This window comes from Leiobunum rupestre, chromosome 1, assembly GCF_980474605.1.
Source record: "Leiobunum rupestre chromosome 1, qqLeiRupe1.1.hap1, whole genome shotgun sequence".
Classification (NCBI taxonomy): Eukaryota; Metazoa; Arthropoda; class Arachnida; order Opiliones; family Sclerosomatidae; genus Leiobunum; species Leiobunum rupestre.
The window spans coordinates 38,534,992-38,562,633 of NC_143384.1; the positions used below are offsets into that span (position 1 = coordinate 38,534,992).

A 27,642-nucleotide genomic window follows, 5' to 3' on the forward strand; every position below is an offset into this window, starting at 1 on the left:
AAGTCGCTTGATGACTTAGGCCTTAGGTGGTGCCTCGGGTAATTAGCCTAGCTGACCGTCATATTTTAATATTCTGATACCATTTTAAAATATGGTTTATCAATAGGTACAGTTCCGATCAAATGTTTCTGGCGGTTTTCTCTTGGCAGCCATTTTGTTTCTAATTTAGGTAGAGAGCCGAATGCGGGCTTCTATTAAAGAATACCCTCACGAAGATAATATCGGTGAAAATTAATGTCCTACCACTATTAGGGCGCGAGCAAAGCCGGAAATAGCTAAACCCCTCGAAAATGACATCATGAAAAATAAATATAATTTGTCGTAAAAATGAACCCTTATTTAATTTTTAAATGAAACAAAGCACTTAAAAATTAATTAATTTTCGTGTTTTCCGTCATCACTATTTCTTCAATAACTTTACAACCACAAATCCGATTTGGAAAATTAAACCAGATTTGGTTTCCGAATATCATGACGCTTCGAACAAGCGTAGACACGACAAATTATATTTATTGTTTCATGACGTCATTGGGGAGGGGTTTGGCTATTTCCGGCTTTGCTCGCGCCCTAATGGTAGTAGCATATGTAACATAATTACTCATAAGTATGCTACTAGATCTATTTCTTCACTAACGGTTTGTTTCACAGATATTGCGTCATCCGTACCATACGTAATATTTGACGTTATATTTGATGTCATATTTGACGTCATCGAATCTCAAATGCCGATTATGCCGTCGCCAAATTAGCTCTACGTCTGATAAACCGACGGCAATTATTTTAGGAAACAAACCGGTTTGAACAACCAAGGCTTAGGAGCTAAAATGAACTACAATATAGTGTCAAGTTCTGTTAATGTAATTAATTTGCAAATTAATGAAGTTCTCGGAGACTCACGTTCTAAAATAAATTTGCATTGTCAAATAAAAGAAGCAAGTTTATTGGAAAAAATAGTTGAAATTCCGGTTGAGCTTTTCTGGCGCATCTACAAGGTTGGAGTCTTTGCAGATTATTTTGAGCCTAGGCCTAACTCTCCTAGGCTTGATATGGGTTTTAATAACGCTGGTGGAATATTCCACGTCGACGACTCGTTCCATTTTCGGAAAGCGAGCACTTATTGGTCATTTTCCCCAACCTTTTATTTTTCTAAATTACTCATTATTTAACTTCATCCGCACAAACCGAGCGAGTTTATAAATTTCAATAAAGCTACATTGCGCTGACTAAAATTCCGACGCAAAAAAATTCTTCTCAATTTAGAGGTTTTCCATTGGCTTAAATAAAAATGTTAGTAGGCAATAGTGTGACTCCCAAAATTATTAGGATGAATAAAAAGGTTAAAATCTAAAGTAGCCCACCTTTTTACTGGTTCGTGGTGAAACAAACCGTTAGTGAAGATTTTTGAATGGAATAACGGTACAGTGGCATACTTATGAGTAATTATGTTACATATGGTAGTAGGGCATTAATTTTCACTGCATATTATTTTCGTGAGGGTATTCTTTTCTAGAAGCCCTCATTCGGCTCTCTATCTAAAATAGAAACAAAATGGCTGCCAAGAGAAAACGGCCAGAAACTTTTGATCGGGACTGTACGCAATGTAATTTTTACATTTTACACCTATAAGCGAAGTAATAGACGGGAAATTCGCGCCCAACGGAGCTTAGATAAATACTTCTAGGCCTAGATAAATTCTTCTCCCGTAAGAAATAAATGATAAACTTTTGCTTTAATGTACGTTTTGGTTCCTTCGAGATATTTTTCATTCGAGCTGTTCCGTGAGGAGCTGGATTGTTTCGGGCTTCGACTTTTACTCTTGTTTCTCTCATCGACGGTGCTTTCTCTTCCGCGCTTTGGCTCATCGACTCTCCTTTCTCTTCCGCACTTTGGCTCATCGACTCTCCTTTCTCTTCCGCACTTTGGCTCATCGACTCTGCTTTCTCTTCCGCACTTTGGCTCATCGACTCTCCTTTCTCTTCCGCACTTTGGCTCATCGACGGTGCTTTCTCTTCCGCACTTTGGCTCATCGACTCTCCTTTCTCTTCCGCACTTTGGCTCATCGACTCTCCTTTCTCTTCCGCACTTTGGCTCATCGACTCTCCTTTCTCTTCCGCACTTTGGCTCATCGACGGTGCTTTCTCTTCCGCACTTTGGCTCATCGACGGTGCTTTCTTTTCCGCACTTTGGCTCATCGACGGTGCTTTCTCTTCCGCACTTTGGCTTATCGACGGTGCTTTCTCTTCCGCACTTTGGCTCATCGACGGTGCTTTCTCTTCCGCACTTTGGCTCATCGACGCTAGCTTGTCGCCTCTGGTTTGACTCGTCATACCTTTGTTCTCTTTCGAACTCAGATTCATGCAAGCATGGTTGTCTCAAGCGCTCATCAGCACGGAGATCTCCCTCGCTAGGCAAAGGTAAGTCGAAGAGAAGTTCCCTCATTTTGGGATTCGGTTTTTCTTGGGTTTTCTCTTTAATTCTTTTCGCATTTGGCCGCCAGTAAATTGAATCCGAGTGCAATTTTCTGTTCAAAGGTTCTTTTTGACGGAGTACTGGATTATTTATTGCAGTTGAAACTTTTGATAAGGGACTTTCCCGTAGGTAATTTAGAGCTGGAATGCTTTTCTTAGGTGACAACGAGACATTTTCTATGAATTGTAAGAGACTTTCCATGACAATTGATGTCTGTTCGGCGATTTGCGTGGCGCTTTCTGTCACTTGAAGTGGTTTTTCATTAGCCAGTAAGTCGTTTTCTACGATCGGTATGACCTTTGGAACTGCCATGTTTTGGTTGGAAGAATCGAAGTAGTGTAATTTCTCAGTCTCCGTGTCAATTTCGGGGTTGAACTCCGTATTGTTGTCGCGCTCGTCGCGTGTCCCACTATTTCGGTTCTTCAGCTCCAACTGTTTTCTTTTCTCGTACTCTTCTTTCAGTAAAACGTACAGCCTGTACTCTACGTCACTCCGTCTGCTTTGGCGATTTCGCACGATGAATGTTTTGCTGTGGTTCACGGTGACCAAAAAGGCTTTCATTTCCAAAGTTTTTGCTACAAGTATATAACGTAAGTAATACAATAAAAAAATATATTTTTGATAACAACTAATTGTGCCGGCCAAAGGCCTTAGACACCAAAAATAAAAATAAATAAGACTGCCCATTCTCACGACACTTATTTCTTAATGATAATCTGTTTCATCAATAATCATATAAATCAATATCTAATATTACTTCTGGTATTTATATAAAAAATACTTAATGTTACCCTTTTCCAGCTAACCAATCGAGAGAGTCAATGGTTCTATTTCAAACGGTATGCGTGTTACAACTTGCAATATATTAAATACACGTGTAACTGGTAAGTTGAAATGTTGTTAAGCCTTGTACAATTAAGACGAAATCGGTACGAATATAGAAAAGATATCTGCGGTAAACCAGGGTACGCGAAATACATTTTTACCTTTAGACAAATATCCCAACCATACATAAGTCGCATACGAGTGGGAAATAACTCGCTGAAAATGTGTACACCAGATTACATATTTCAAGGGATTACTTAAAAAAATTACAGATTACCAAAAATTACGCGGGATTACTTATTTCGAGTAATCCAAATAATATTATTCGATATTATTATGAGATTACGCGAGATTACTGATATTACGCGACATTACTAGAGATTACCGATATTACGATGAAAAAGGCCAAATGTCGGCTGAACTTCTCATTATATAAAGAAAATAGCTCGGAAAATAGTTTAAATCCCAGTTTTACTTACATTTTTATTCTTGTATTGGCTGTGGTTAGGTACGTTGTCTTTTGTCTCATGAAAATATTTCGCGCGATAGTGAAACCGCTAGTGAAACGAATTAAATGAGGTAAAGTAGAACTCATAAGCATATCTAAATGTTGGATCAGACTACAATAATTTCTAGTGCAACAAATGTAAATCAAATATCTGCTAGGCGAGGGTTAGGGTGCGTTTTTTAGATATTACTGTGAAATTACGGAATATTATTATGGAATTACAGATATTACTTGAGATTATTTTCTAATTACAGATATTACTTGAGATTATTTTGGAATTACGGATATTACTTGAGATTATTTTGGAATTACGGATATTTCTTGAGATTATTTTGGAATTACCGATATTACTTGAGATTATTTTGGAATTACCGATATTACTTGAGATTACACAAATTACCTGGGATTACCTAACGAGTGTACACCCCTCGGGCGCATATTAGTATTGTTCTAGCATATTTTTACCTCTCCGAGGGTACTTTGTACCCTGGAGGGGTTATACAATCACCGTGTCTGTGGGTGGGTGTGTGTGTGGGTATGTGTGTCCTGCGAACGCGTACGCATTTTCGGGGCAAAGTGTAATCACTGCGTACGCTTTGTGTTGAAATCACCGCGTTCGCAGTTGCTAGGGCTCTTTGCGTTCGCAGTTGCTAGGAATTAGGGAGCGAAGTCTAACGGATGGCAAAACCACCGTTTGACGGTGAGCGTTAACGGATTACAATGCGGTTGAGTTAGATTTTGATGGTTTTACGCTCACCGTCGCTACAGTGTGGATGCAGTTTGATTGGATATTACGATATTTTAATGTTTATGTGTAGGGTGTGAATGTTTAGTTTGTGTTATGACGGTTGTGGGTGTTGAGTGTGTTATGTTAGTGTTGGTTGTGTGTACGTGCATTTTCTCTCCAACTCTTTCTTGTTGACTTTTGTTATTCGTCTTAGTGTCTATTTGCGATTTATTGGCGCCGGCCGGGAATCGAACCCGGGTCTGCTGCGTGGAGAGATTTACTCTACCACCTCAGCCACCGACGCTTGTTAACCTTCGGTGTTTTTCAAAAACAGCTAAGCGATAGTCCTTTACGCTGTTATAAAGTTATTGACGTCAATTTTTTTACCTCTCCGAGGGGACAAATTGATTGCACTAATGTTCCGATTCTCATTTACCATTATGGATTTAAGCTTACAACATCCAATGAATGGGCTTGTAGCCGGGTTCACCCAATGCGGAAAGTCATTCCTGGTGGGACGGTTGATTCAATATAAGAAGACCTGCATATCCCCTCCTCCGGAGAGGATAATATGGTGTTATACCGAGTATCAACCGAAACTATTTCAATCAATATTAGAACACACACCTTCAGTCGAGTTTCACGAAGGGTTACTCGATGTTAATATATTAAACCCGCAAATTAGGAATTTAGTTATTTTAGACGATTTATTATGCGAGATATCTAATAATAAAGATGTAACTAATTTATTTATTCGTGGATCTCATCACAGAAACACCTCCGTACTAATTTTAATGCAAAACCTTTATTACCCCGGAAAAGAAATAAGAACTTTAAATTTAAATGCTCATTATCTATTTATTTTTAAATCACCACTAGAAAAATCAACAATTTATCATCTCGCGAGGCAGATATCTCCAACCAATAGCAAATACGTTATTGATGCGTTTCAACAAGCTACGTCACGGAAGTTTGGGTATTTATTAGTTGACTTGAAACCTCACACCCCAGATCAGTATTTACTACGAACAGGTTTAATACCGGGTGAAGAATCGGCTGTCTTTATTCCAAAATGAAGTGTATTATAGAAGGGAATTTCTTTAGGGTTAATCGAGAGTGGATTGTTAAAGAATTAGCTTACGTAGTATTAGAAACTGAAGAATCGGAAGTGTTTACTTTCAAATCTCCATACCCTTTCAAAGAGCTTTCAAATGAAGATAAAAGACAATGCAGATGGATATCTCATAACATTTGTCACCTTCGATGGGATGACGGCGAACGTCCTTACAGAACGAGACGTGACATTTGCAACCAGATAGCGGAAAAAGCAACTTCGTTTTTCACCAAAGGTTTAGAAAAAGCTGCAGTATTATCGACACTCCTCGGTGTTCCAGTAACTAACATCGAAGATACCGGTTGTCCTAAATTATCAGAACTAGAAGACGTTGAATTAAACTGCCCTTTTCATTCCGAAACTGTTCATTGCGCTTTAAGAAAGGCTAAAAAAATCTCTAAATGGATGTCTCAAAACGAGTAAAGGAAAACCTAGACTTTCTACGTTTCCTAACAACCCGAATTTTACTACAGAATTATTTAAAATAGCTGAGAGACTACCACGTGACCCACCTGTATATAAGCTGATGGATTTAAATTCTAACCACATTTTAGGAGTATTCTATCGCGAGGAGGTTCAGATTGTTGGTCGAGATTTAAAAGACTGTTACTTCTTCATCGAAAAAGTAATAAAAAAGAGGAAAAAATCGGACGGCCGCGTAGAACTGTATGTCAAGTGGCAAGATTACGACCCTGATTTTAATTCTTGGAAACAAGAAGTGGATTTAAAATGAGTTTTTACGTAACGCTACCTTCAGATTCCTCGTCATTATTAAATACGCTAGCAAGGAAGCTATATTGGCTCTCGTTGAATGTTGTATAAATGTATTACACGGAACAATTGAACTGTCAGAACGTCGTCGTAAGCGGTTAAAGAAACATAGCGCGGTTATACGAAACGTGTCGAAGAAGAACCCTTTATCAAAACGACGAAAGATTCTGGTACAAAAGGGTGGTTTTCTTCCATTTTTATTAGCGCCACTGCTATCTATCGTTAGCTCAGTCGCCGGAAGTGCAATAAGCCGAGCTATAAACCGATGATGGCTCGAAAAATGCTTCTAGTACCTGAAGATGTAATGGAGAGATTAAAAAACACTACACCTTCCAAAACAGAAGAAACACCTGTACTTCAAAAAGGGAAGACACACGATGATGAAATGAAATCTATTCTAGATAATCCAGATTTAAACGAATCAGAGAAATTAACATTATACAATCAAACTCTCCAACGACGGTTAACTTACGTACGTAAAGAGCAAATCTCTCCCGTTATTGAAAACTCTGAACGACATAAAACCTGGTTCGCGCAAATATCTTATTATCTATCCTGCAACTTATGTTAGTGATGCAATTTCATTATACCGAGCGACTACGGAAGATCCGAGATATATTAGATGGGCTAACTCAGGAGAGCTTTCTATTCGAGGACAAGTGATTGGAGGATCTAATATAATCGATCTTTTGTATGACGCTGTGAGAAAAACACCTGGAACAGCGATTGATCCTATAGGAGTTACAGAGTTTTACGAGGGTATTCATAAGTCAAATATTTCAAAACGTTTAATTAAAAATCCTGTAAGATTGACACTGTTAAAAACATTCGCTGTATTTCATACACCACCAAGTAGTTCAATGTTATCATCATCTTCACCTAGTCCTCTAAGACCTTCGTTGCATACTAAATAAAATATATTAACCTGATAATTTTGTTCTCATTTCATAGTATAAGCCTACAATGGAGCTTTGTACAGAAACGGCCTCTTTAGGACTTTTAACCTATTTATCACAATCATTTTCAAAATCACCGAAAATTATCACAGCTGTATTAATTATCATAGTTATTATAATATTAGAATTATTTAATTTCCTTTTTTGGCGTTACATGCCATTACATCAAAATATTACCCGATATGGAGAAAGAACTTGAGAAAATCTATACTAATCCCGCAGACCCAGGGTCATTCGCCGGAGTTCGAACGCTCTATAATTCAGCTCGACAAGGTTTCAAGGTTTCATTGGAAAAAGTAAAACAATTTCTAATAAAGCAGGATACATATACGCTGCATAAACCTGCTAGAAGACGATTCAAACGAAATCGAACTATTGTTTATGGAATTGTCGAACAGTGGCAACCGGACTTGGCAGATTTTCAGAAGCTGTCTAAATATAATTCAGGATCTCGCTATGTATTATGTATTATCGACATATTTAGCAAATACGCTATGGCTGTAGCGGTTAAAAATAAGAAAGGTGTAACAATTTTAGAAGCGTTACGTAACGTTTTTGAAAAAGGTCGTCAACCGAAAAGAATTCAAAGTGATCATGGAAACGAATTTGTCTGTCAAGAAGTGCAGAGTGAATTACAGCGAAGGGGTATTAACTTTTTCGCTACTCGATCAGAAATGAAAGCGTCCATTATTGAAAGATTCATTAGAAGTTTTAAATCTCGTTTATATCGCTATTTCACGCAGAATAACACCCTTAAATATGTCGAAGTTTTAGATGATATTATAAACGCTTATAGCAATAGTTATCACAGATCAATTAAATGTAAACCCGCGGAAGTTACTCTAGATAACTCTGCTAAAATATGGAAAAATCTTTACGGTTCGGTAAATTTTTCTCCTCCGTTAACATACGCGTTTGAAATTGGAGATATTTGTAGAATAAGTAGAAATTTATCAATTTTCGATAATAAATATAACCCGAATTTTACTACAGAATTGTTTAAAATAGCTGAGAGACTACCACGTGACCCACCTGTATATAAGCTGATGGATTTAAATTCTAACCCCGTTTTAGGAGTATTCTATCGCGAGGAGGTTCAGATTGTTGGTCGAGATTTAAAAAACTGTTACTTCATCATCGAAAACGTTATAAAAAAGAGGAAAAAATCGGACGGCCGCGTAGAACTGTATGTCAAGTGGCAAGATTACGACCCTGATTTTAATTCTTGGAAACAAGAAGTGGATTTAAAATGAGTTTTTACGTAACGCTACCTTCAGATTCCTCGTCATTATATTACCAAGATAATAGCGTTGGTAAATTTCGAACGTATTTAGCTGAACCGTTAAGATTTGAGGAACAGTACGAAGTTGGGTTAGCGGAAATAAGCTATCCTCGGACATGGCATAACGTTCGAAAACCTAATCTATTGGTTATTAAAGACCCTCTCGAATATGATAAAATGACCGATAACCCTCTAGTTAAAGACCCTCTCGAATATGATAAGATAATTGAAGTCCCCGCGGGTTTTTATAAAACTCCGGAAGAACTATTACATATTATGAACGTTCAAAACCAAGACGATCAAGTTACATTCGCTTATTTAAATTATTCTAATCGAATTAAAGTTAAATTGCAACCGAAAATCAGAGTTATAATTGGCCCCGATCTATCGATTTTATTAGGTTTTAAGGATAGAAGAGATAATGATTTCGCCATTTTAAATTCAGTGATAACCCCCTACCCAGTTGATATGAACGCTGGGTTACATTCCTTATTCGTTTATTCTGATCTGGTTGAAAATAGCGTTGTTGGAGATAGTTTAGCACCTCTATTAAAGCTGAGTCTAATGGGAAAACAACTACGAAAATATTTTCACAACCTCATTACCTACCAGTCGTGTGTAATAATATTAAATAGACTATAGAGATTAATATAACAGATGATTTAGGTGAGCCAATACAGTTTCATAGTGGAAAAGCTCACGTTGTATTACATTTTAGACCTCGTAAAATGTGGACTTCACTATAAACCTTTAACCATTCAGGACACACCCTCATTCTAGCTTAAGAGAGCGAACAGTGAACATCATGAGGTCTGAATATTCACCTTCAAGAACTGATTATGAAAGTTACTATTTAAACCAGGTTGGTTTCGGTGGAATACCTGTATATAGGGGTTTAGCTGTGCAAAGAGGACATGGTCTAGGAAATATATTATCTTCAGCGTTTAGATTCGCGGTACCTTTACTGAAGAAAGGCGCTTCTTACTTAGGGAGAAATCTTTTAAGTACCGGAGCGAAAGTAGCGACCAATGATGTTAGCGGAGTCCCAATTAAAACAGCGCTTAAATCGCATTCTATTAACGCTGGAAGGGAAACTTTAGCTTCAGCAGCTGATGAAGCCATGAGACTAACATCTTCAGCTACGGATCATATTAAAAGAATGACGGGTTCCGGAAATAAAAGGAAACGAACTCAGTCGAAAAGCGGCATTTCAACAGCAGGCAGGAGAGCGAAAGGACGGTTCCCTAAACGTTCCGATATATTCTCATAATGTCCCTTTTACACCCGCACTCAGTTGAGTGTATAAATTCTGAGCTAGATTTCTTTCAAGTACCTATGACACAATCTTCGATTATTGGTGGTGAATGGGTTGAGTATAATCCAATATCAAATATAGTTGATAACACATCAATTACATTTTCTATCAACGGTAACTCTGAAACGTATATAGACCATTCACAAACTTTGTTGCACGTTCGAGTTAAGGTAACTAAAGATAATGGTCAACTACCGCAACCCGCGGTTCCAGGTGTTGCGGGTGGGGCAGCCGGAACTCCAGCCGACAATATCGCCCCCGAGAATTTGTTTAGCGACGTTCATGTATTTCTGAATGAAAGATCAGTAACACCTCCCAGTCAAAATTACGCTTATAAAAGTATGATACAAACTTTATTAACGTTCGGAGAATCTGCGAAAAAAAGTTATTTAACGAGTTCACTTTTCTATCGGGATACACCTGGAAAGTTCGATTCATTTTTCGATAACGATGGTTTCTCTAAACGAGCGAGTTTAGCGCAAAAAGGGGCGATTGACTTGTTAGGCGTAGTCCATACTGATTTATGTCAACAACCACGTTTTTTGTATGGTTGATTTGAAATTTAAATTCGATAAAAATAGAGCAGCTTTTTGCGTTCACTCCGACGTAAAATATAAAGTGGAGATTTTATCAGCTTCCCTTTATCTGAGGAAAGTTAAAGTGATACCGGAACTAACGCTCGCTCAAGCCAAGGCGCTACAATATGGAACCGCTAAATATCCTGTAACTCGTTCGGAGTGCACCTCATTTTCTATACCCGCTAGTCTTATGACTAGTGTGCAAGATCATTTATTTACCGGACAATCCCCCAAGAAAGTTGTTATCGGGTTTGTGGAACAAAAAGCGTTTCTAGGAGATTTGAAAAAATCAACGTACAACTTTCAACATTTCGATTTATCAAGCATTGGATTGTACATTGACGGTAGCAGCGTCCCTCATAAGGCGTTATCTCTAAACTTTGAGGAAAATCAATATATTCAAGCGTATTGCAATCTTTTCATTCAAACTAATCAGTGGAACGTAGATGAAGGGAATCAGATAAGTCGGGAAGATTACCCTAACGGAAATTGTTTATTCGCGTACAATTTAACCTCGGATCTTAATAATAACGCTAATCACTTGCATCTTGTAAAAAACAGTAAATTGAGATTAGAATTAAAATTTGCAAAACCGTTACCGGAGACGATTTCCATTCTAATTTACGCTGAGTTTCAAAATTTGATTGAAATTGATAAAAACCGAACCGTGATTTTCGATTACAGTAATTAATGGATTCGCTACAGATAACTTAAATTCTTGAAAAAGATTTAAGAACTAAAAGTATATTTCGAGGCGTGTTCGCGGCTGACAAGCTACCTAAATATGTAAAAATATTCCCTTCTCTATTTATTGTAAATACCGATACGAGTGCTGAACCTGGAGAACGCTGGGTTCTAATATATTTTTCTAAACATAAAAATAGTGAATTCATGGATTCCTTTGGAAACCCGCCAGATTATTTTAAATTTAATGACTTTATTGAACGAAACAGTAAAACTGTTACTTTTAATTCTAATCAATTACAGAGTAATTCTAGTAATACGTGTGGAGCATTCTGTATCTATTTTGCTATAAACAGGTGTAAAGGAATAGAAATGTATAACATTGTGTCTAGGTTTAAGAAAGATAAAAATGTAAACGATAAAATGATTAAAGAGTTTATGTGCAAAATGTATTCAATAAAATAATTTTTTTACAATTTATAGTAATAGCAGTTTTTATACAGGGTCTTTTTTTTGCTCGGAAAAGTGTTTTTTTTTCAAAAACTATTTATAGTACCGATTTCAAATTTGGAAGGTCAATTCTCTATACCGGGGGACATCAGTTTGAGAAATTTGAGCGTTTTCGGTAATGTTTTTCATCAATTTTGAAAAATTATTTTTCGACCACTAGGTGCGAGATAAAAATTTTCTATTATAAAGTTGTAGGCCGTCATCGAAAACCCTTAAAAATTGTTCACTCGACGAAAAACAACTTATTTATCAGTGAAAATTCGAGCTTGAAAAATTTACAAGTTGGTGAAGCCAAATTACGATTGTTTGAAACGATAATTGAAAAGGGAACAAGTCTAATACAAACGTAGTAGAGTTTTCACACTTGCAAAAATGTACACGTTTGGTTTTTAAATGCAGATATTTTATTCACATAAATTTTTACAAAACATTTTCAATAATATCACCATTGGCTGCAACACAGGTTTGTTCGCGGACAATTAAGTTCTCAAACGCTTTCTCTACCATTTCTGGTGTGACGTCTCGGCAAGCACTGATTATTCGTCTAATGAGTTCCTCCCTAGTTTCAATGGGCGTGGCGTATACCTTTGCTTTAACGAATCCCCAGAGAAAATAATCCAGCGGTGTTAGGTCAGGTGACCTTGCTGGCCAATGCACTGGACCATTTCTCCCTATCCACCTTTCAGGAAACTCGTTGTTGAGGTGCTCAGTTACTTGCCGGGAAAAATGCGGAGGGGCGCCATCTTGCTGAAACCACAACTGACGTCTTTCAGCCAATGGAAGGTCGTCGATTGCGTCACTCAGTTCGTTCTGTAGAAAATGTAAATACCTTTGGCCGTTGAGGTTCGTCGGCAGGAAAAAGGGACCAATCAAACGGTTTCCAACAAGTCCAACCCAAACATTGACCCGTTCAAATTGAACCTGGTGATGATATTCAAAACCCCAATGTGGGTTGATGTCAGACCAAAGATGGCTGTTTTGATGATTAAAGGGCCCATCTCTAGAAAATGACGCTTCGTCGGAGAACAAAACATGGCGCAAAAATTGTCTATCTTCTTGGACAGCATTTAGTAACCAGTTGCTAAGTGCATAACGTCTTTGATGGTCTCCGTCAATTAGTCCTTGGTGGAGCGTAGCTCTGTATGGGTGATAGCGATTCTTACGAAGAATTTTCCACATACGATTTGCAGAACAACCCAAATCAGCAGCGGCGTTAGCGCAACTGTGACGAGGATATGCCACAAAGTACGCGAGTACATTGTTCTCGAAGTCTAAATCCGGTTGACCCAATCCGCGAAACCTAGGTTGCAAGTTACCAAATTGATTGAAATCGTGAATTGCTCGTCTTACTGTATTTACAGATGGTGCTCCATTTGGATGTCTTTCTGCGAAGATTTCAGTCACTCTTCTAAGGTTTTGCGCTGCTTCTCCATAGTAAATGGCAACTATCTCGGTACGCTCAGCTACTGAATAACGAGGCATTGTTCGAAATATTATCAAACACTGATAATAATCTCCCAAAGTTTTCCTTTAAATACCCAATGCATGTTTAGGATTGACCTATAGCCTCGTGTTTTTTAAATCCGGTCGTTTTTTTAACCAAAGTTTCAACTGGATTAGGTAATTCGGTTTCAATTATCGTTTCAAACAATCGTAATTTGGCTTCACCAACTTGTAAATTTTTCAAGCTCGAATTTTCACTGATAAATAAATTGTTTTTCGTCGAGTGAACAATTTTTAAGGGTTTTCGATGACGGCCTACAACTTTATAATAGAAATTTTTTATCTCGCACCTAGTGGTCGAAAAATAATTTTTCAAAATTGGTGAAAAACATTACCGAAAACGCTCAAATTTCTCAAACTGATGTCCCCCGGTATAGAGAATTGACCTTCCAAATTTGAAATCGGTACTATAAATAGTTTTTGAAAAAAAACACTTTTCCGAGCAAAAAAAAAGACCCTGTATATACATAAATACAAGCATTCATTATCATTTTTCAATATCTTTATGACCGTGCGCTAAGGAACGAACCCCGCAGGGTAGAATATATCTCTTATCATCATTTGGTGATAAACAAAGTTTTCTAGTATTTAAAGTAAATAGTTCATGCTTGAAACTAGCTATACGCATCATCTCGGCTGACATGGTTTCTTGATTAAGAAGACAACGTTCATAGTCTTCGTGGCGGTTGACGTTTCTAATAACGTTCATAGCAATGCCCTTGCAAACCTTTTTATGGTTTAAAATTGACTCTAAAGATTTCCCCAATCGCAACTCCTTTTCTATCTCTTCAGCGGTCTTAGACTCCCCGTACAATTTAATAGAATAAAGCTTTGGACGAAGTCCTACAAAGCTTTGAATTAACTGTGAATTTGTCTCGTCTTTAAAATAACCGAGAGCTTTTTTATTTTGATTAGAATGAAGGAAATGCGAAAGTGGATAATCAGAGAAGTCAAAGCGGTTTTTATGAACTTCAAAGTCTTTATAAACATCATCCGTCTTAATGTTGTACGTTAAACTGTTTATGAATCAACTCGAAATTTATATGCTTCCGTAGATTTTCCATTGTTTTTCTAAAAAAATAAATGAAGGGAAAAAACAGCAATAAATTATTTAAATTGATTTACCCGAAAACAGAGTTAAACATAAGTTTCCAGAAATTCTTTTCAAATGAGCTCTTGGATAATTTCCTCTGTTCAGTGTTGAATCTAACATATTTTTCCAACCATTTTCCTTGAGGGGAGGTTAGAGGTCGATGAACCTTGGTTATTTTCAAACCTAATTCTACATAATATTTTAAATTGCGGTAATGTACTATGTATTTCTCTTTATTATTCAAATTAGGAAGAAGTTTTGGTAGACTTTGATTCTCCTTAATATTTAATTTTCCTAAGAGATCTTTGGAGTATGGAGATAGCATATCATGTGTAATAACTTTAGATTCCGCCGCTACTGGGAGATCGTTATGTAAGTCATGCAACTCTGGAGGATATTCAAGATCCACCTGCAACGGAAACAATTCTTTAAAAATATAATTCAATAATTTTAACACTTGTTATTTACCTCTAAAATGTATCCGTTTTCGACGTTATTGCGAATACTCAGAATATTTTCACAGAGTGTTTGCAAATCATCCTCCTGAACCCACTGGAAGTCGCCTAGCAGTAGTGGTTCACACATAACAGCACCGTACAAATTATTCTCATCTTCAATTAAGTTAAATTAAGTTAATTAAAATAATTAAAATTAAAAAAAATTTAAAAAAATATTTTTTTAAAAAATGTAAATTACCTAAATAGCATATATAACTCCTCTCTTTAGACGAATCATATGTGTCGGGCATATATTTGTTATTCGCTTCAGAATAACGAGTTGAGATCATTGAAACACCGCCTCCAATACCTAAAAATTCAATGTAAATACAATAATATTTAAAATATCAAAAAGCGTTACCCTTTTCAATAAATATGTGTTGATCTGTATCAAGTATGAGATCGAGGCGAACATCAGTCATCTTCAAAGCTGCTTGCCAGGCTAAACCTGGTGCGGTGTAAGCGTGAGCGGGATCTAATTTATAATGAGTTATAGATAATGTTCTAAAATTTTCAAAAACGTCGGCTAAGAGCAACGCATCGCTTTTCACATAGAGGTCGGTGTATTCCCCTACGAAAACCGAGGTTAAGAGATTTGAAATATTTATACTATAGTAATTTTACCTAATGTTTGAATATTAAACGCTGTCCAAACATTTTGGGCGTGTAAATATTCAGATTCTAAAATATTTTGAATTTTCAATGAACTGAAAAACGCTTCTCTAGATGGCAGCATCGACTCGTCAAATTTATTTTCATCGTCCATATACTCGTACGGGTAGACCCCCTTCCGCAAAAGCAGTTGAACTTCATCACTTTCAAAATATTTCTTAACAATCTGAAATTTACTGACTCCTTCCAAAACGAGATTAGATACTAGAGCATCGAGGCTATCGCTTAGAAATCGATAAGAGTCTAAAAACCGAAATATCCCTAAAAATTCATAATTAAATATATTTTACCTAGTTTGAGTGAAATATAATTTTCGCTAGTGGAAGGAATACAGTCAAGTGTCTGTTCCTTAAAATGACCAATCTCCTGACATATAAGATGTAAATCGTATCTATGAATATTTATTATTATTAGGTTTATTTCCTGGTTAATTAACTTAATAAATTCACCTGCTAAGGTTATGAAGGAAAATAGGGATAAATTCTGGAACTTTCTTTTGAAGATTACAGAGGTTATGCGCTGGCCCCCTATATTTACCGCTGAAATGACAATGATCTCGAACAGCGGGCATATTTCCCTGATTTAGCTGTTTCTGACAAATGTAGCAAATCGTAGCAGCTTGAAACTGTTCCTCCTCCTCCAGGGTAATAATCATTGGTACATTGGTCTCAATGAGTTCCATCAACTCCTTCTCTAACTCCAGAATAGACTCCAGAAATCTTCGAGTTGCATCTTGTCCTCGATAGCAATCGGTTCGAACAGGTACACCTATAAGTATTCTCTTATAATATATCTAAAAGGGAATTTTGCCAAATAACTTACCGTTAGGTCCAACAAACACCCACGAATACGCGCAGATGATGTGCATGTTTACTTTGCTGGTATTTAAATCGGGATCTAGATCACATCCTTGAACTCTCGGTAGGATTGCTTCAAAATCGGCGTAAAATACATACTGCACCTAATAATTTCATTTCATTAAGAGTTAAATTAAATAATTTTTATTTTTACTTTTTCCGTCCACTCATATTTATCAAAATAAAGCGTCTTCTTCTTAGTAGGGAAAACTGTTTTTTGGACGCCGTGGGTGGCGCATTCTTCGATATGCGCATCACGTCGCTGTTCAGCGTTATTACCGCTGAATCGGTGAAGACACATTCTAATGCAGAAAATAATTAGTAGATTGCCAACTAATATATTGGAAACTAAATTACCTGCAATAATAACTTGTGCTTCTGTTTTTTGTTAGGTGCTGTAACAGTTTTCCTAGGTCTCGTATAAGACAGTAATGTCTATTCCCACCGTCAATATCTTTAGTTTCATCGGTGATGTATAGCAAATCAACCTCCCTTTCCTTACCACACTTGTTAGCGCTTACGTAAAGGGGGAATATATCTCCCGAGAAGCCAAAAACAGATATTGATAAATTATTCATTAATTCAAATTTTTTAAGTTCCGTAGCGTTTAATTTGAAAGGGAAAGACATATCACTGGTATCAAGTTCGTTTTCATAAGGTGTATATTTGGAAACCCTGTTGGCGTGATGAGGCATAGAAACTGGGTGAAGTTTAGCTAGAATTGACCAGAGAAAACATTTATCATCATTTTCGTTTCTAATATTAAGAATCGCGTGACGTCGAGATAGTTTTTCAGGTAGTTCCATATACGATGACCCTCGCAACGGCTGGTAAGATGCTACATTTAATTCTACATACAGAATACGATCAATTACCCAACCCGATCCTATCAAAAATATAATGTTTTAGTTCAAAATATAACTTATAAATTTTAGTACATACCTGTCGCTTCAAAGTTTTCCGCTGCTGACTGTATTGTTTCAATGCAGTCATTCAGCTGGTTGTCAATGACGTCAGGCGTTAATGTCGTACTTCCGCTCTTTGTTCCGCACCCCCTAAAGGTCTCATATAGGCTGATCTTACGAGTAAGAACCATTTAATTCCACGTTTACTGGTGAGTCTTTCCATTAGAAATTTACTGAAAGCGGTTCGGTAACGTCCGATAAACATCCCCGCATCAATATCATAGTCTTCAGCATTGTAACGGATAGATGCTAACGTATCATTCAAGGCCTGGACCATACTTGGAGATGCTGGTGGTGTTTCATCAAGTATTGATGAGGCGGGAACAGGTGATGGCGTCGGGTTGTTTAGTAAATCCGCTGTAGATGGTTGTGTATGGGTAGATTCCAGTTGAATGTCTTGAAGCAGGCTAGGTGACGGTGGACGGGAAGATGCTGGCGAACGTTGCATTGGTGATGGTGTGCGAGACAGGTCCATGGGTTCGGAAGGGCCGGGTGCGTTCGAGTCATGAGTTCGTTAATGGCTCTTAAAATGCTCTAATCTAGCAACATTCTTACCACATACTTCACAGACAAACGTATGTCTATCACCGTGTACTTCTCTAAAATGCCGATTTAAGGAGGACTTGGTAACGAAACTTTTCGCGCACGTAGGGCAAATATGTTGGGCTTTAGGCATCTTGAATATAGCTACCGCAGTTAACCGTGGAATGACCTCCTACAACGCTATACAACCCCTTTTATAGTATATTCAAGTATCATTTGAGAACAATACGTTTCTCATACTTAAATATTCGTTTTAAGAAATACTCGTGAGATAGGTTCAAGTGCCACGTGAGATAGGTTAAAGTGCCAAGCATACTACAATGATATTAAAATGAAGTTTAAAAATATTTCCATTCTACGTCACTTTAACAACGAATATTCCATGACGTCAAAACACTCTTAAATTCAAATTAACCGCGCCCCGGGTAATCCGCACGCGCGCCGCCTAGGTTATCACTTTTTACATCATTTCAACTTATTCCGTACGATAAAACGTGATAAGATATACGTTCAAGTGTCACTCGCGATAAGCAGAGATAAATGAACAAGTTGGCCTGAACACAATATGTTGATATACGAAAAAACAAATCGTCGCGAGAAATATCATAAATACATTGACTTTTCAACGATTTTACCCCCATTTCACCCCTTAAATCCCGGATTTCAATCCCGAACCCAAACCCGAACCCGGGTTTGGCGTCTCGCCCTTACTTTCCTTCTACTTTTGTAACTTTACGGGTTAAACCTGGGTTGGGAATAAACTAACCTATGTAATAATTCAAAACTATATCTGTATCAGTTTTGGAGAATGAAACAACAGTTCTGTCAAACCAATTTGCTCATTTTATTTGGTTCAAGTATAACTTTAAATCAATAAAGTAAATATTTTTATCTCTCCAGTTAGAGAATCTTTGTACCATAAGCCCACTGCGTTAAAAACAAGTTGGCAAGCCAAAATATACCTCTCCTCGGAAGAATTGTCCCTAGTGGTATTAATTTCTCGAGATGACCCTTGAAGATATATCCGCAATTCAGAGTTATTTACTAAAAACGTAATCCCGGTTCAATCCCGCCCGGTATAAAATTTTAAATTTAATTAAAATAATTGAGACGAAACAACCGAGTTTAATTTATTCAGAATAATATAAATTAAGTAGTTACAACAGCGAGTTAGACGTATTAAAACAATGCAAAATTTAATTTAACCCTATTTACAGAACAAGTTTATCATTTAAATATAATACGAAGCAAATTTTAATGAAAGAAATATCTACAGAGGGTATTTGTATTTTTCTCGCTTACGACATACTTGCCGCATCTTTAACGCTCATTTTATTTCAACACTCGCCCTTGATGAAGATACCGTAGAATAGCTATATTCGACATCTGGTAGTGGATGACTCGTAGACTTCCTGTTGACGTTGTGACACATGCCGCATGAAGAAGACCAATACCGTCCAATTTCCAATATCATATAATGACTCGCACACCCAGGAAATCAATGACTGCATTATTAATCGTAGATGTCCAAATAAAAAATGAATTAACAAGAAGCGAAAAACTTCACATTCACAAAGCACAGAAAGCCCCTTGACAGCTCGTATATCAATAAATGACCGTACACGGAATAGTTAGGGCTCTTTATAAATAAAACAAACGAAACCAATTGATGAACTGCATTAAACATCTTAATCAGTCGAGAAAACGTTTAAAATAAATTACGAAATAATGACGACCAGTTAAAAACCCAGACCACTATGTAAACCACTCGATATTTTCTTCATAAATGAACTATTACCCTTGAAAACTAATACGCTAAACACACCCGCAATAGATAAAAAAAGACTGAAAAACGAAATAAATTACAAAAAACTAACGGGTTCTACCCTTTAACCATTTTATCTGCTGAATGCGCTAAAACAAGATTTGACCTTTAAATTTTCATACGTAAAATATTTATATTTTAACAAGTTCACAAAAATTAAAAAACAAAGTTCAATAAACAATATAAACAGATATTGTATTCATCCGTTTAGTAAAAAAACCCGCCTTATCATAATGGTTCCTTTACTTTAAAATTTTCCCTAAGGAAGTCAATGGCTCGGCGGTAAAATTTTACATTAAAGTACTAAAATGTTTAATTAAATATAAAATTAATATAATTTATAAATATTTAATTAAATATAAGATTAATATAATTTATACGCAATGGTTACGCTTTGCTCCGAAAATGCGAACGTGTTCGCAGGACAGACACACACACAGAGACACAGACAGACAGATACGGTGATTGTATAACCCCTCCTAGGTTACATAGTACCTCGGAGAGGTAATAAAACGGTATAGGATTAAGTGACGTTAATAACTTTATAACAGCGGAAAGGACTTTTGTCAAGGCTGTTTTCTAAAAACAGCGGTTATAAATAAGCATCGGTGGCTCTTTGGTAGAGCACCCACCCGATGCGATCGCAATTTGATAATAGGACCTATACCGTGAATATTTGGTGGACACCCCACCTTATGGACGTTTATCGTAACCCTAAGCAATCGGTCCGACGTTGGAGAGTAAATCGCAAACGAAACACTAACATCACATAACCATAACACGTCACAAATGCACAATATACATCTACATTACAATCGCAACATCTCGAAAACGACTACTAACGCACAACCATCGCGGCAGTGAGCGTTGACGAACCAAACACAAAAAAAACCACAAACGCAAATATTATCCGTTAACGCTCACCGACACGGCAGTTTTGCCACAATTTAGAATCAAAGAAACTGCGTACGCAGTGATTACGCATTACGCTTTGCCCCGAAACTGCGAACGCGTTCGCAGGACACACAGATACACGGTGATTGTATAACCCCTCCTAGGTTATATAGTACCCTCGGAGAGGTAAAAACGTTTGTTTTGTGTTGAAATGTTAATTAATCTACACTAGATGGATTGAATTACTTGCAGTTTTGATCTGGACTTCAACGAAAACATAAATAAAATTATAACTAATTAAATATTAACTCTAAAATAACGAAAAAATGTTGGGTTGGTAGAGGAAAGATTACTCTTTAAGGAAAGAAACGTTTTAAAGATGTCTAACGGGATAGAAACATGGTATTTTTAACCCTTAAGAAAGTTCATTTTCTAACGCATTATTTGCTTCAATTACAATTTTATTTACTGATTCTGTAATGTTTCAGCAAATGAAAGTGTTATTAAGCTAATCTACAGTCGTAAACGCGAGAAACTTTAACTTTAACTGCTAAATTTTCGTCTACAAAGGAGATGATTTTCCAAATTTAAAACTATATGTTACCTGAAAAGTCCACAATTGGGGAAAAATTAGGTTTTGCATCAGGGTCAAATGGATTAATTCAAATTGGTTTAAACTATAGAAAACGCGATCAAATAAAATTATCCAATTTGAAATACAATTGGCGCCAAAATTGTCCCACAAATTACACGTTAGGTTTTATATTGAGAATAATTTATTCTAACGAATGAAGCTATAAATATTAAAGAGCCGTTTGCCTCTTCATTCAAATTGAATTTTAATCGGGAAAGTGAGCGATCAATTTCAGCAGAAATATGTCGAAACTGAATACGATCCTGCTGGCGACGTCGTTGCTAGCCCTTGGTCTCGTTCGTGCCGATGATGACGATTCCGAGTCTATGAAATTAATCAACGCTAAATGCTGTGAGTTCGAAGTTACTAGTAAAACAGGGAATCATTTGAGCTAGTGAAATCACTGCATCGAGTTCAAACGAATTATGAGCTGAATTATAAAGGTTGGAGTTTATGGGAGAACGAATTACGAGCCGAATCAAGAGAGTTGAGGTTTAGAAGATAAATAATGACGAGCCTAATTAAAAGGGCTGGTGTTTAGAGGGGAAGGAATTACGAGCCGAATCAAGGTAATTGGGGTTTAGAAGGTAAATAATTACGAGCCTAATTAAAAGGGCTGGTGATTAGAGGGGAAAGAATTACGAGCCGAATCAAGGTAATTGGCGTTCAGAGGGGAAATAATTAGGAGCCGAATCAAGGTAATTGACGTTCAGAAGGGAAATAATTACGAGCCCAATTAAAAGGGCTGGTGTTTATAGGGGAAGCAATAACGAGCCAAATCAAGGTAATTGGGGTTTAGATGGGAAAGAATTACGAGCCGAATTAAAAGGGCTGGTGTTTAGAGGGGAAAGAATTACGAGCCGATTCAAGGTAATTGGGGTTCAGAGGGGAAATAATTACGAGCCGAATTAAAAGGGCTGGTGTTTAGAGGGAAAAGAATTACGAGCCGAATCAAGGTAATTGGCGTTAAGATGGGAAATAATTACGAGCCGAATCAAGGTAATTGGCGTTCAGAGGGGAAATAATTACGAGCCGAATTAAAAGGGCTGGTGATTAGAGGGGAAATAATTACGAGCCGATTCAAGGTAATTGGGGTTCAGAGGGGAAATAATTACGAGCCGAATTAAAAGGGCTGGTGTTTAGAGGGGAAAGAATTACGAGCCGAATCAAGGTAATTGGCGTTAAGGTGGGAAATAATTACGAGCCGAATCAAGGTAATTGGCGTTCAGAGGGGAAATAATTACGAGCCGAATTAAAAGGGCTGGTGATTAGAGGGGAAATAATTACGAGCCGAATTAAAAGGGCTGGTGTTTAGAGGGGAAGGCATTACGAGTCGAATCAAGGTAATTGTCTTTTAGAGGTAAAATAATTACGAGCCGAATTAAGGTAATTGACGTTCAGAGAGGAAAGAATTACGAGCCGAATCAAGGTAATTGGGGTTAAGATGGGAAAGAATTACGAGCCGAATCAAGGTAATTGGGGTTAAGATGGGAAAGAATTACGAGCCGAATCAAGGTAATTGGTGTTAAGATGGGAAAGAATTACGAGCCGAATAAAGGTTTCTGACGTTAAGAGTGATGTTATTATCAGGAGGCGGGAACACATTTAGAGTGGCGTGCAAGACCAATCGCAAACCTTCAACTAATTCAAACGGGTGGAAAAGTGAAACGAAAATGAAGGAATTTGGAACTACGCGGAAATTAATTGATAGATATTTTCAACATTTTTGTAGTTGGAAGCGAAGCTGCTAAAGCCGCAGCCTGGAAGTGCGATGATAACAAACCAGAATTTGTGAGTTTCTTGGCATATTTCAACTCAATCCAAAGTGATCGGTCTTGTCGCAAATTGTTTTAAATTTTCGCCATTAATTTAAAATTGAAAATCTTCGAAAGATTATTTTACATATTGGTTTGTAGTTAATGATAAATTAGACTTTAGATATATTTATCGAATTTTAGAAAGACGTCATATTCTATAAACATTCAAATTGAGTAAATTTTTAAAGTGTCAATTAGTTTGGTTCAAGACCACAATACTCAATTGTGTGTATAAAGATTATAGGTACCCTTAATGCAATTCTGTTTCTTACCCCGCTCCCACCATATTAGGTAAAACAACAAGAAGCGGAGCTCAAAGGTAAGAGTTCAAAGTTAAATAGCGAGATTAAGCTCGTATGTTAAAACGTGTATGGATAAAGCGTAAACGCCTAGTTATTTGAAATTAGGGCTGTGCGAGTAGTGGTTTTAGGCAAATCGAGTCGGTTATCGAGTATCAATTTTTTCATCGAGTATTCGAGTCGAGTAATATTGAAGTCGAGTCGAGTAATCGAGTACTTGATTAAGGGGAAAGTTTCTTTTATTCGAGTCGAGTAACAAAAAAACTCGAACAATATTTTTAACGAGTCGGGTTATCGAGTACTTGATTAGGAGCTGGTTTTATTCAAGTAATTATGAAATAAAATTTAAAAGGAGTATAAAGTAACTATTCAATGCTGAAAAATATTCCTTTAATTTAAATGAACCTCAAGTTCCACAACTTTGTAGGTACTGTTAATTGCCCCCAAAAAGTTGTAGAAACCCCTCTTTGAACTTTGAAGCAACGAGGATAGAAAAAACAAATACTCGACGAGTTTAGAGAGCAGTTATTCGAGGAATCGGGTACCCGACTATGCAGTTTTTGGGTACTCGTTAATCTACGAGTATTCTCCAATTACTTATTCGAGGTCGAGTTCGAGTACTTGACCTCAAAAAAGGCTGAGTACTCGATGACGTTTGAGTACTCGCACAGTTCTATTTGAAATGCGAAATGTCTGACAAAATGCTTTAATAGACACTATTACAAATGCTTCTGCGACTGGTTTCCCACATTTTCTGAATGATTAGAACCAGGGAGACTCAAAAAAGAGCCATTTGAATTATATCTGGCAAACCTGCAAACCTAGTTACTTGGTTAAAAGTTTGGATGTTATTCAGAAACCTTTATTTATCGATTAACTTTTTAAACAAATCATAGTATGCAGTGCAATAATCATCTATCGTTAGTTGTGTGAATATTGTATTAATAATATTGCTATATTTTGAAAAATACTATGCTCGCGTTGGTTACCTTGATTATATACAAACAACTTGATGTAATGCCTGGTGAAAGCATCAAGCGCGCCATTTGGTTGCAGGTCCAGTAATTATTCGTCCAAGGTTTTACCAAGAATGTATTTATTTATACTCAGGGAGAATGAATATGTCGATATTATTTTTAGCGTTTCTCCAATTTCACCCGTTGGGGCCCCCGGTATGCTCCTCCGCTTTAATAAAATCAAATAATACTGCAATCTCATTGGTTCTTAAAAATTACGTTTTTCGACGCGATTAACGCTGCTGCGAGGACGCAAAAAATAAGACCGCCTCCTTTTTCCACCCCCCCCCCCCCTAGCGTAACGGGGTTAGGGCGTCAACGTGGCCGTCGATAGTCTCGACATATTCATTCTCCCTGAGTTTAAATAAATACATTCTTGGTCTCACCAAGAAATTTATGTTTCGATATTCGACATTTTGTACTACCAAGCACTAAAAAGAGGTTAAGCTCGCGCTAGAAAACGTGTCGCCAGAAGGTGTAGGGAAACAGTCTGTGCTCAATAAGACCCAAGCTTCAAATACAAGTAATACAATTTGACGCGTTCAAAATAGCCGAAGCCGGAGAGGATTTGAGCGATGACGAATTCCAGAAACAAGTCTGCACGAAGGGATCTGATGTCCGATCAAAGGTTTGCACACTTTCACTAATACTATGCGCTTTCATAACGTTATTTCACCTTAAATCGGTTGATATAAAAACGTTTATTTCCCCTTATTCAATCTTATCATTATGTAGTTCTATTTATGTTTGGTTAAAAAAGTAGAGGCACAAAAATTGGTCTGTGGTGCCATCTTCCGGTATCGATAGGAAAGTTTTGAACGTTTATTTCCCCTTATTCACTCTTATTAATTTATAGTTATATTTTTGTTTGGTTAAAAATATAGAGGCACAAACATTTGTCGGTGGCGCCATCTTCCGGTATCGATAGGAAAGTTTTGAACGTTAATTTCACCTTAGTCACTCTTATTAATGTATAGTTATATTGTGGTTTGGTTAATAAAATAGAGGCACAAACATTTGTCTGTGGCGCCATCTTCGTGTAGCGGTGGGAAAGTTTCGAACGTTAATTTCACCTTATTCAATCTTATTAATTTATAGTTATATTTTTGTTTGGTTAATAAAATAGAGGCACAAACATTTGTCTGTGGCGCCATCTTCGTGTAGCGGTGGGAAAGTTTCGAACGTTAATTTCACCTTATTCAATCTTATTAATTTATAGTTATATTTTTGTTTGGTTAATAAAATAGAGGCACAAACATTTGTCTGTGGTGCCATCTTCATGGTGCGGTGGGAACGTTTTGAACGTTAATTTCGTCTCATTAATTCTAAATATTTAGTTACGTTTATTTCACCCTACTGTAAATCTGTAGTTACAAAAACGTTTAACCCCATTAATTACAAATTAGTAGATACGTATAATGAATGACAAAAATCTTCGTTAAATATGCACATTTAATTAACTACGTTTTTATCAATTATTTTAATTGACTAAGCATATTGCAATTTAAAAAAAACCTTAAGCCTTAAATTTCTAGTTATATGAACGTTTATTTCAAATCATTTATTACTAATCAGTAGTTATAAAGAAGTTAATTTCACATTATTAAAACCAGTAATTAAATTTTATCAGAGGCGAAATTAAAATCAAAATTTTACAATTATAGGCTTCCGAGTTCATGGAAGCTAGCATACCGGAATTTTTAAAAGCGCTGGTAATTTAAATTAATTATAATCAACCCTAACGAACTATTACAGTTTAATTAAGAGTATTTTTTTTATTTTTTTACAGAGTACCATGCCCGTTGACAAAAAGAAGGAAATGATGTCGTATTTGGTACGAAACATTTGATAATTAACAGCGATTAGGATCTTAAGCTATAGCGGCTCGACGTGAAGTTGCTCTTTTTTCAATAGATGTCGCTAGTGTCGAGTATTATAGTTAGACAAATTATACTCTATTTAGTCGGCTCTAGCCTAAATTATATATCCCACGTAAAGATATGGTTTAAAATTACTGTAATTTATGTTATTGACCAATTTACAAACGATTCAATCAACGTGAGGGGTACCTTTAAATAGAGCCTTTTGTGTCAAAATGCAGCTTAACTATCTTGTTTTTTTTTACGCTAGCGACATCTGTTGAAGTCAAGCCGACACTTAATTGCTTTAAGCTCTTTAAACTCAATTCCAGTACTTAAAATAGCTGATATTAATTATAATGAACTAAAATTAGCCAAACTATTTTAACCAGTCGAGGAAGGATTGATATAAAAATAGAAAAATAATTTATGTATCTATTTGTATCACGAATTGGGGGGGGAGGAAAAACGTCACAGGGGTACGCTTAAATCGCGTCGGGTGACGTCAGATTTTGAGAACCAATGAGACAAGATTCTGATATAAATAAATCAAAGACGTTTAAGTTCTAAATATTCAGAATACCAATGCTTAAATTTAACTTCATAATCTTTGTAATTTCAGGCCTGTGTTGGCAAAGCGACTCAGATGAATTAAAAGTATTTTCTTGATCAGAATCCGTGTGACGAACCTTGTAATAATGATTCACGAACCAATAAAGGATTTTGCGTGTTAAAATATTTGTTTTTTACTTTTTTCGAAATTAAGCTTAAAATCTCTTCCTAAATTTAGGTTACGTCTGTATCAACTCCACGAAAGGGTTAAACCTATAATTACCCCTAAATTCTGCTATCCGTCAATTTTAAAAATAAAAAATAATTAATCCATCAACCCGAAACAAGATGTCGCCATTGACGTCTTCTCCTGTTACCTAAATAGCACAACTCAAAAAGGTTTGTTTTGAGGAAATTCGATATCGATTCTTATGGCTTTTAGAAATTTGATTTTAAAAGGATCTTATAGCCTTTAGAAATTTGATTTTAAAAGGATCTTATAGCTTTTAGAAATTTGTTTTTGAAAGAGTCTTATAGCTTTGAGAAATTTGATTTTGAAAGAGTCTTATAGCTTTGAGAAATTTGATTTTGAAAGAGTCTTATAGCTTTGAGAAATTTGATTTTGAAAGAGTCTTATAGCTTTGAGAAATTTGATTTTGAAAGGAACGTATAGCTTTTTGAAATTTGATTTGAAAGGATCTTATAGGTTTTTGAAATTTGTTTTGAAAGGATCTTATGGCTTTTGGAAATTGGATTTTGAAAGGATCTTATAGCTTTTTGAAATTGGATTTTGAAAGGATCGTATGGCTTTTTGAAATTGGATTTTGAAAGGATCTTATAGCTTTTTGAAATTTGATTTGAAAGGATCTTATGGCTT

General features: G+C 36.4%; 3 protein-coding genes across 3 annotated transcripts; 1 reads left to right on the plus strand and 2 right to left on the minus strand.

Annotated features, from left to right (window-relative positions):
* Window positions 1-1,683: 1,683 nt before the first annotated feature.
* Window positions 1,684-3,331, minus strand: LOC149962757 (uncharacterized). Its single transcript, XM_090164454.1, has 2 exons — window positions 3,261-3,331; window positions 1,684-3,044 (listed from the first exon to the last, which is right to left on the minus strand). The coding sequence occupies exon 2, from the start codon at window positions 3,028-3,030 to the stop codon at window positions 1,684-1,686; it is 1,347 nt and encodes a 448-aa protein (XP_090020580.1). The 5' UTR covers window positions 3,031-3,044; window positions 3,261-3,331.
* On the plus strand, window positions 3,311-26,898 carry LOC149962758 (uncharacterized). Its single transcript, XM_090164455.1, has 7 exons — window positions 3,311-3,353; window positions 22,955-23,013; window positions 23,331-23,358; window positions 24,906-24,982; window positions 26,019-26,066; window positions 26,144-26,188; window positions 26,836-26,898. The coding sequence occupies exons 1-7, from the start codon at window positions 3,311-3,313 to the stop codon at window positions 26,866-26,868; spliced, it is 333 nt and encodes a 110-aa protein (XP_090020581.1). The 3' UTR covers window positions 26,869-26,898.
* Window positions 14,621-15,598, minus strand: LOC149962759 (uncharacterized). The gene is made up of 6 exons (XM_090155799.1): window positions 15,457-15,598; window positions 15,194-15,403; window positions 15,032-15,142; window positions 14,804-14,946; window positions 14,676-14,744; window positions 14,621-14,629 (listed from the first exon to the last, which is right to left on the minus strand). Exons 1-6 carry the CDS (start codon window positions 15,596-15,598, stop codon window positions 14,621-14,623), a joined length of 684 nt encoding a protein of 227 aa, XP_090011925.1.
* Window positions 26,899-27,642: the final 744 nt, after the last annotated feature.

Excerpts from the sequence above, each read along its gene's own strand:
- LOC149962758 (XM_090164455.1), top strand. The coding sequence starts at position 3,311 with ATGCGTGTTACAACTTGCAATATATTAAATACACGTGTAACTG. Across the intron at positions 3,354-22,954 it reads ATTAAATACACGTGTAACTG|TTGGAAGCGAAGCTGCTAAA; the intron begins GTAAGTTGAAAT and ends ACATTTTTGTAG. Across the intron at positions 24,983-26,018 it reads GATCTGATGTCCGATCAAAG|GCTTCCGAGTTCATGGAAGC; the intron begins GTTTGCACACTT and ends TTACAATTATAG.
- LOC149962757 (XM_090164454.1), bottom strand. The coding sequence starts at position 3,030 with ATGAAAGCCTTTTTGGTCACCGTGAACCACAGCAAAACATTCATCGTG.
- LOC149962759 (XM_090155799.1), bottom strand. The coding sequence starts at position 15,598 with ATGGACGATGAAAATAAATTTGACGAGTCGATGCTGCCATCTAGAGAA. Across the intron at positions 15,143-15,193 it reads ACACATATTTATTGAAAAGG|GTATTGGAGGCGGTGTTTCA; the intron begins GTAACGCTTTTT and ends TTGAATTTTTAG. Across the intron at positions 14,947-15,031 it reads GAGTTATATATGCTATTTAG|ATGAGAATAATTTGTACGGT; the intron begins GTAATTTACATT and ends ACTTAATTGAAG.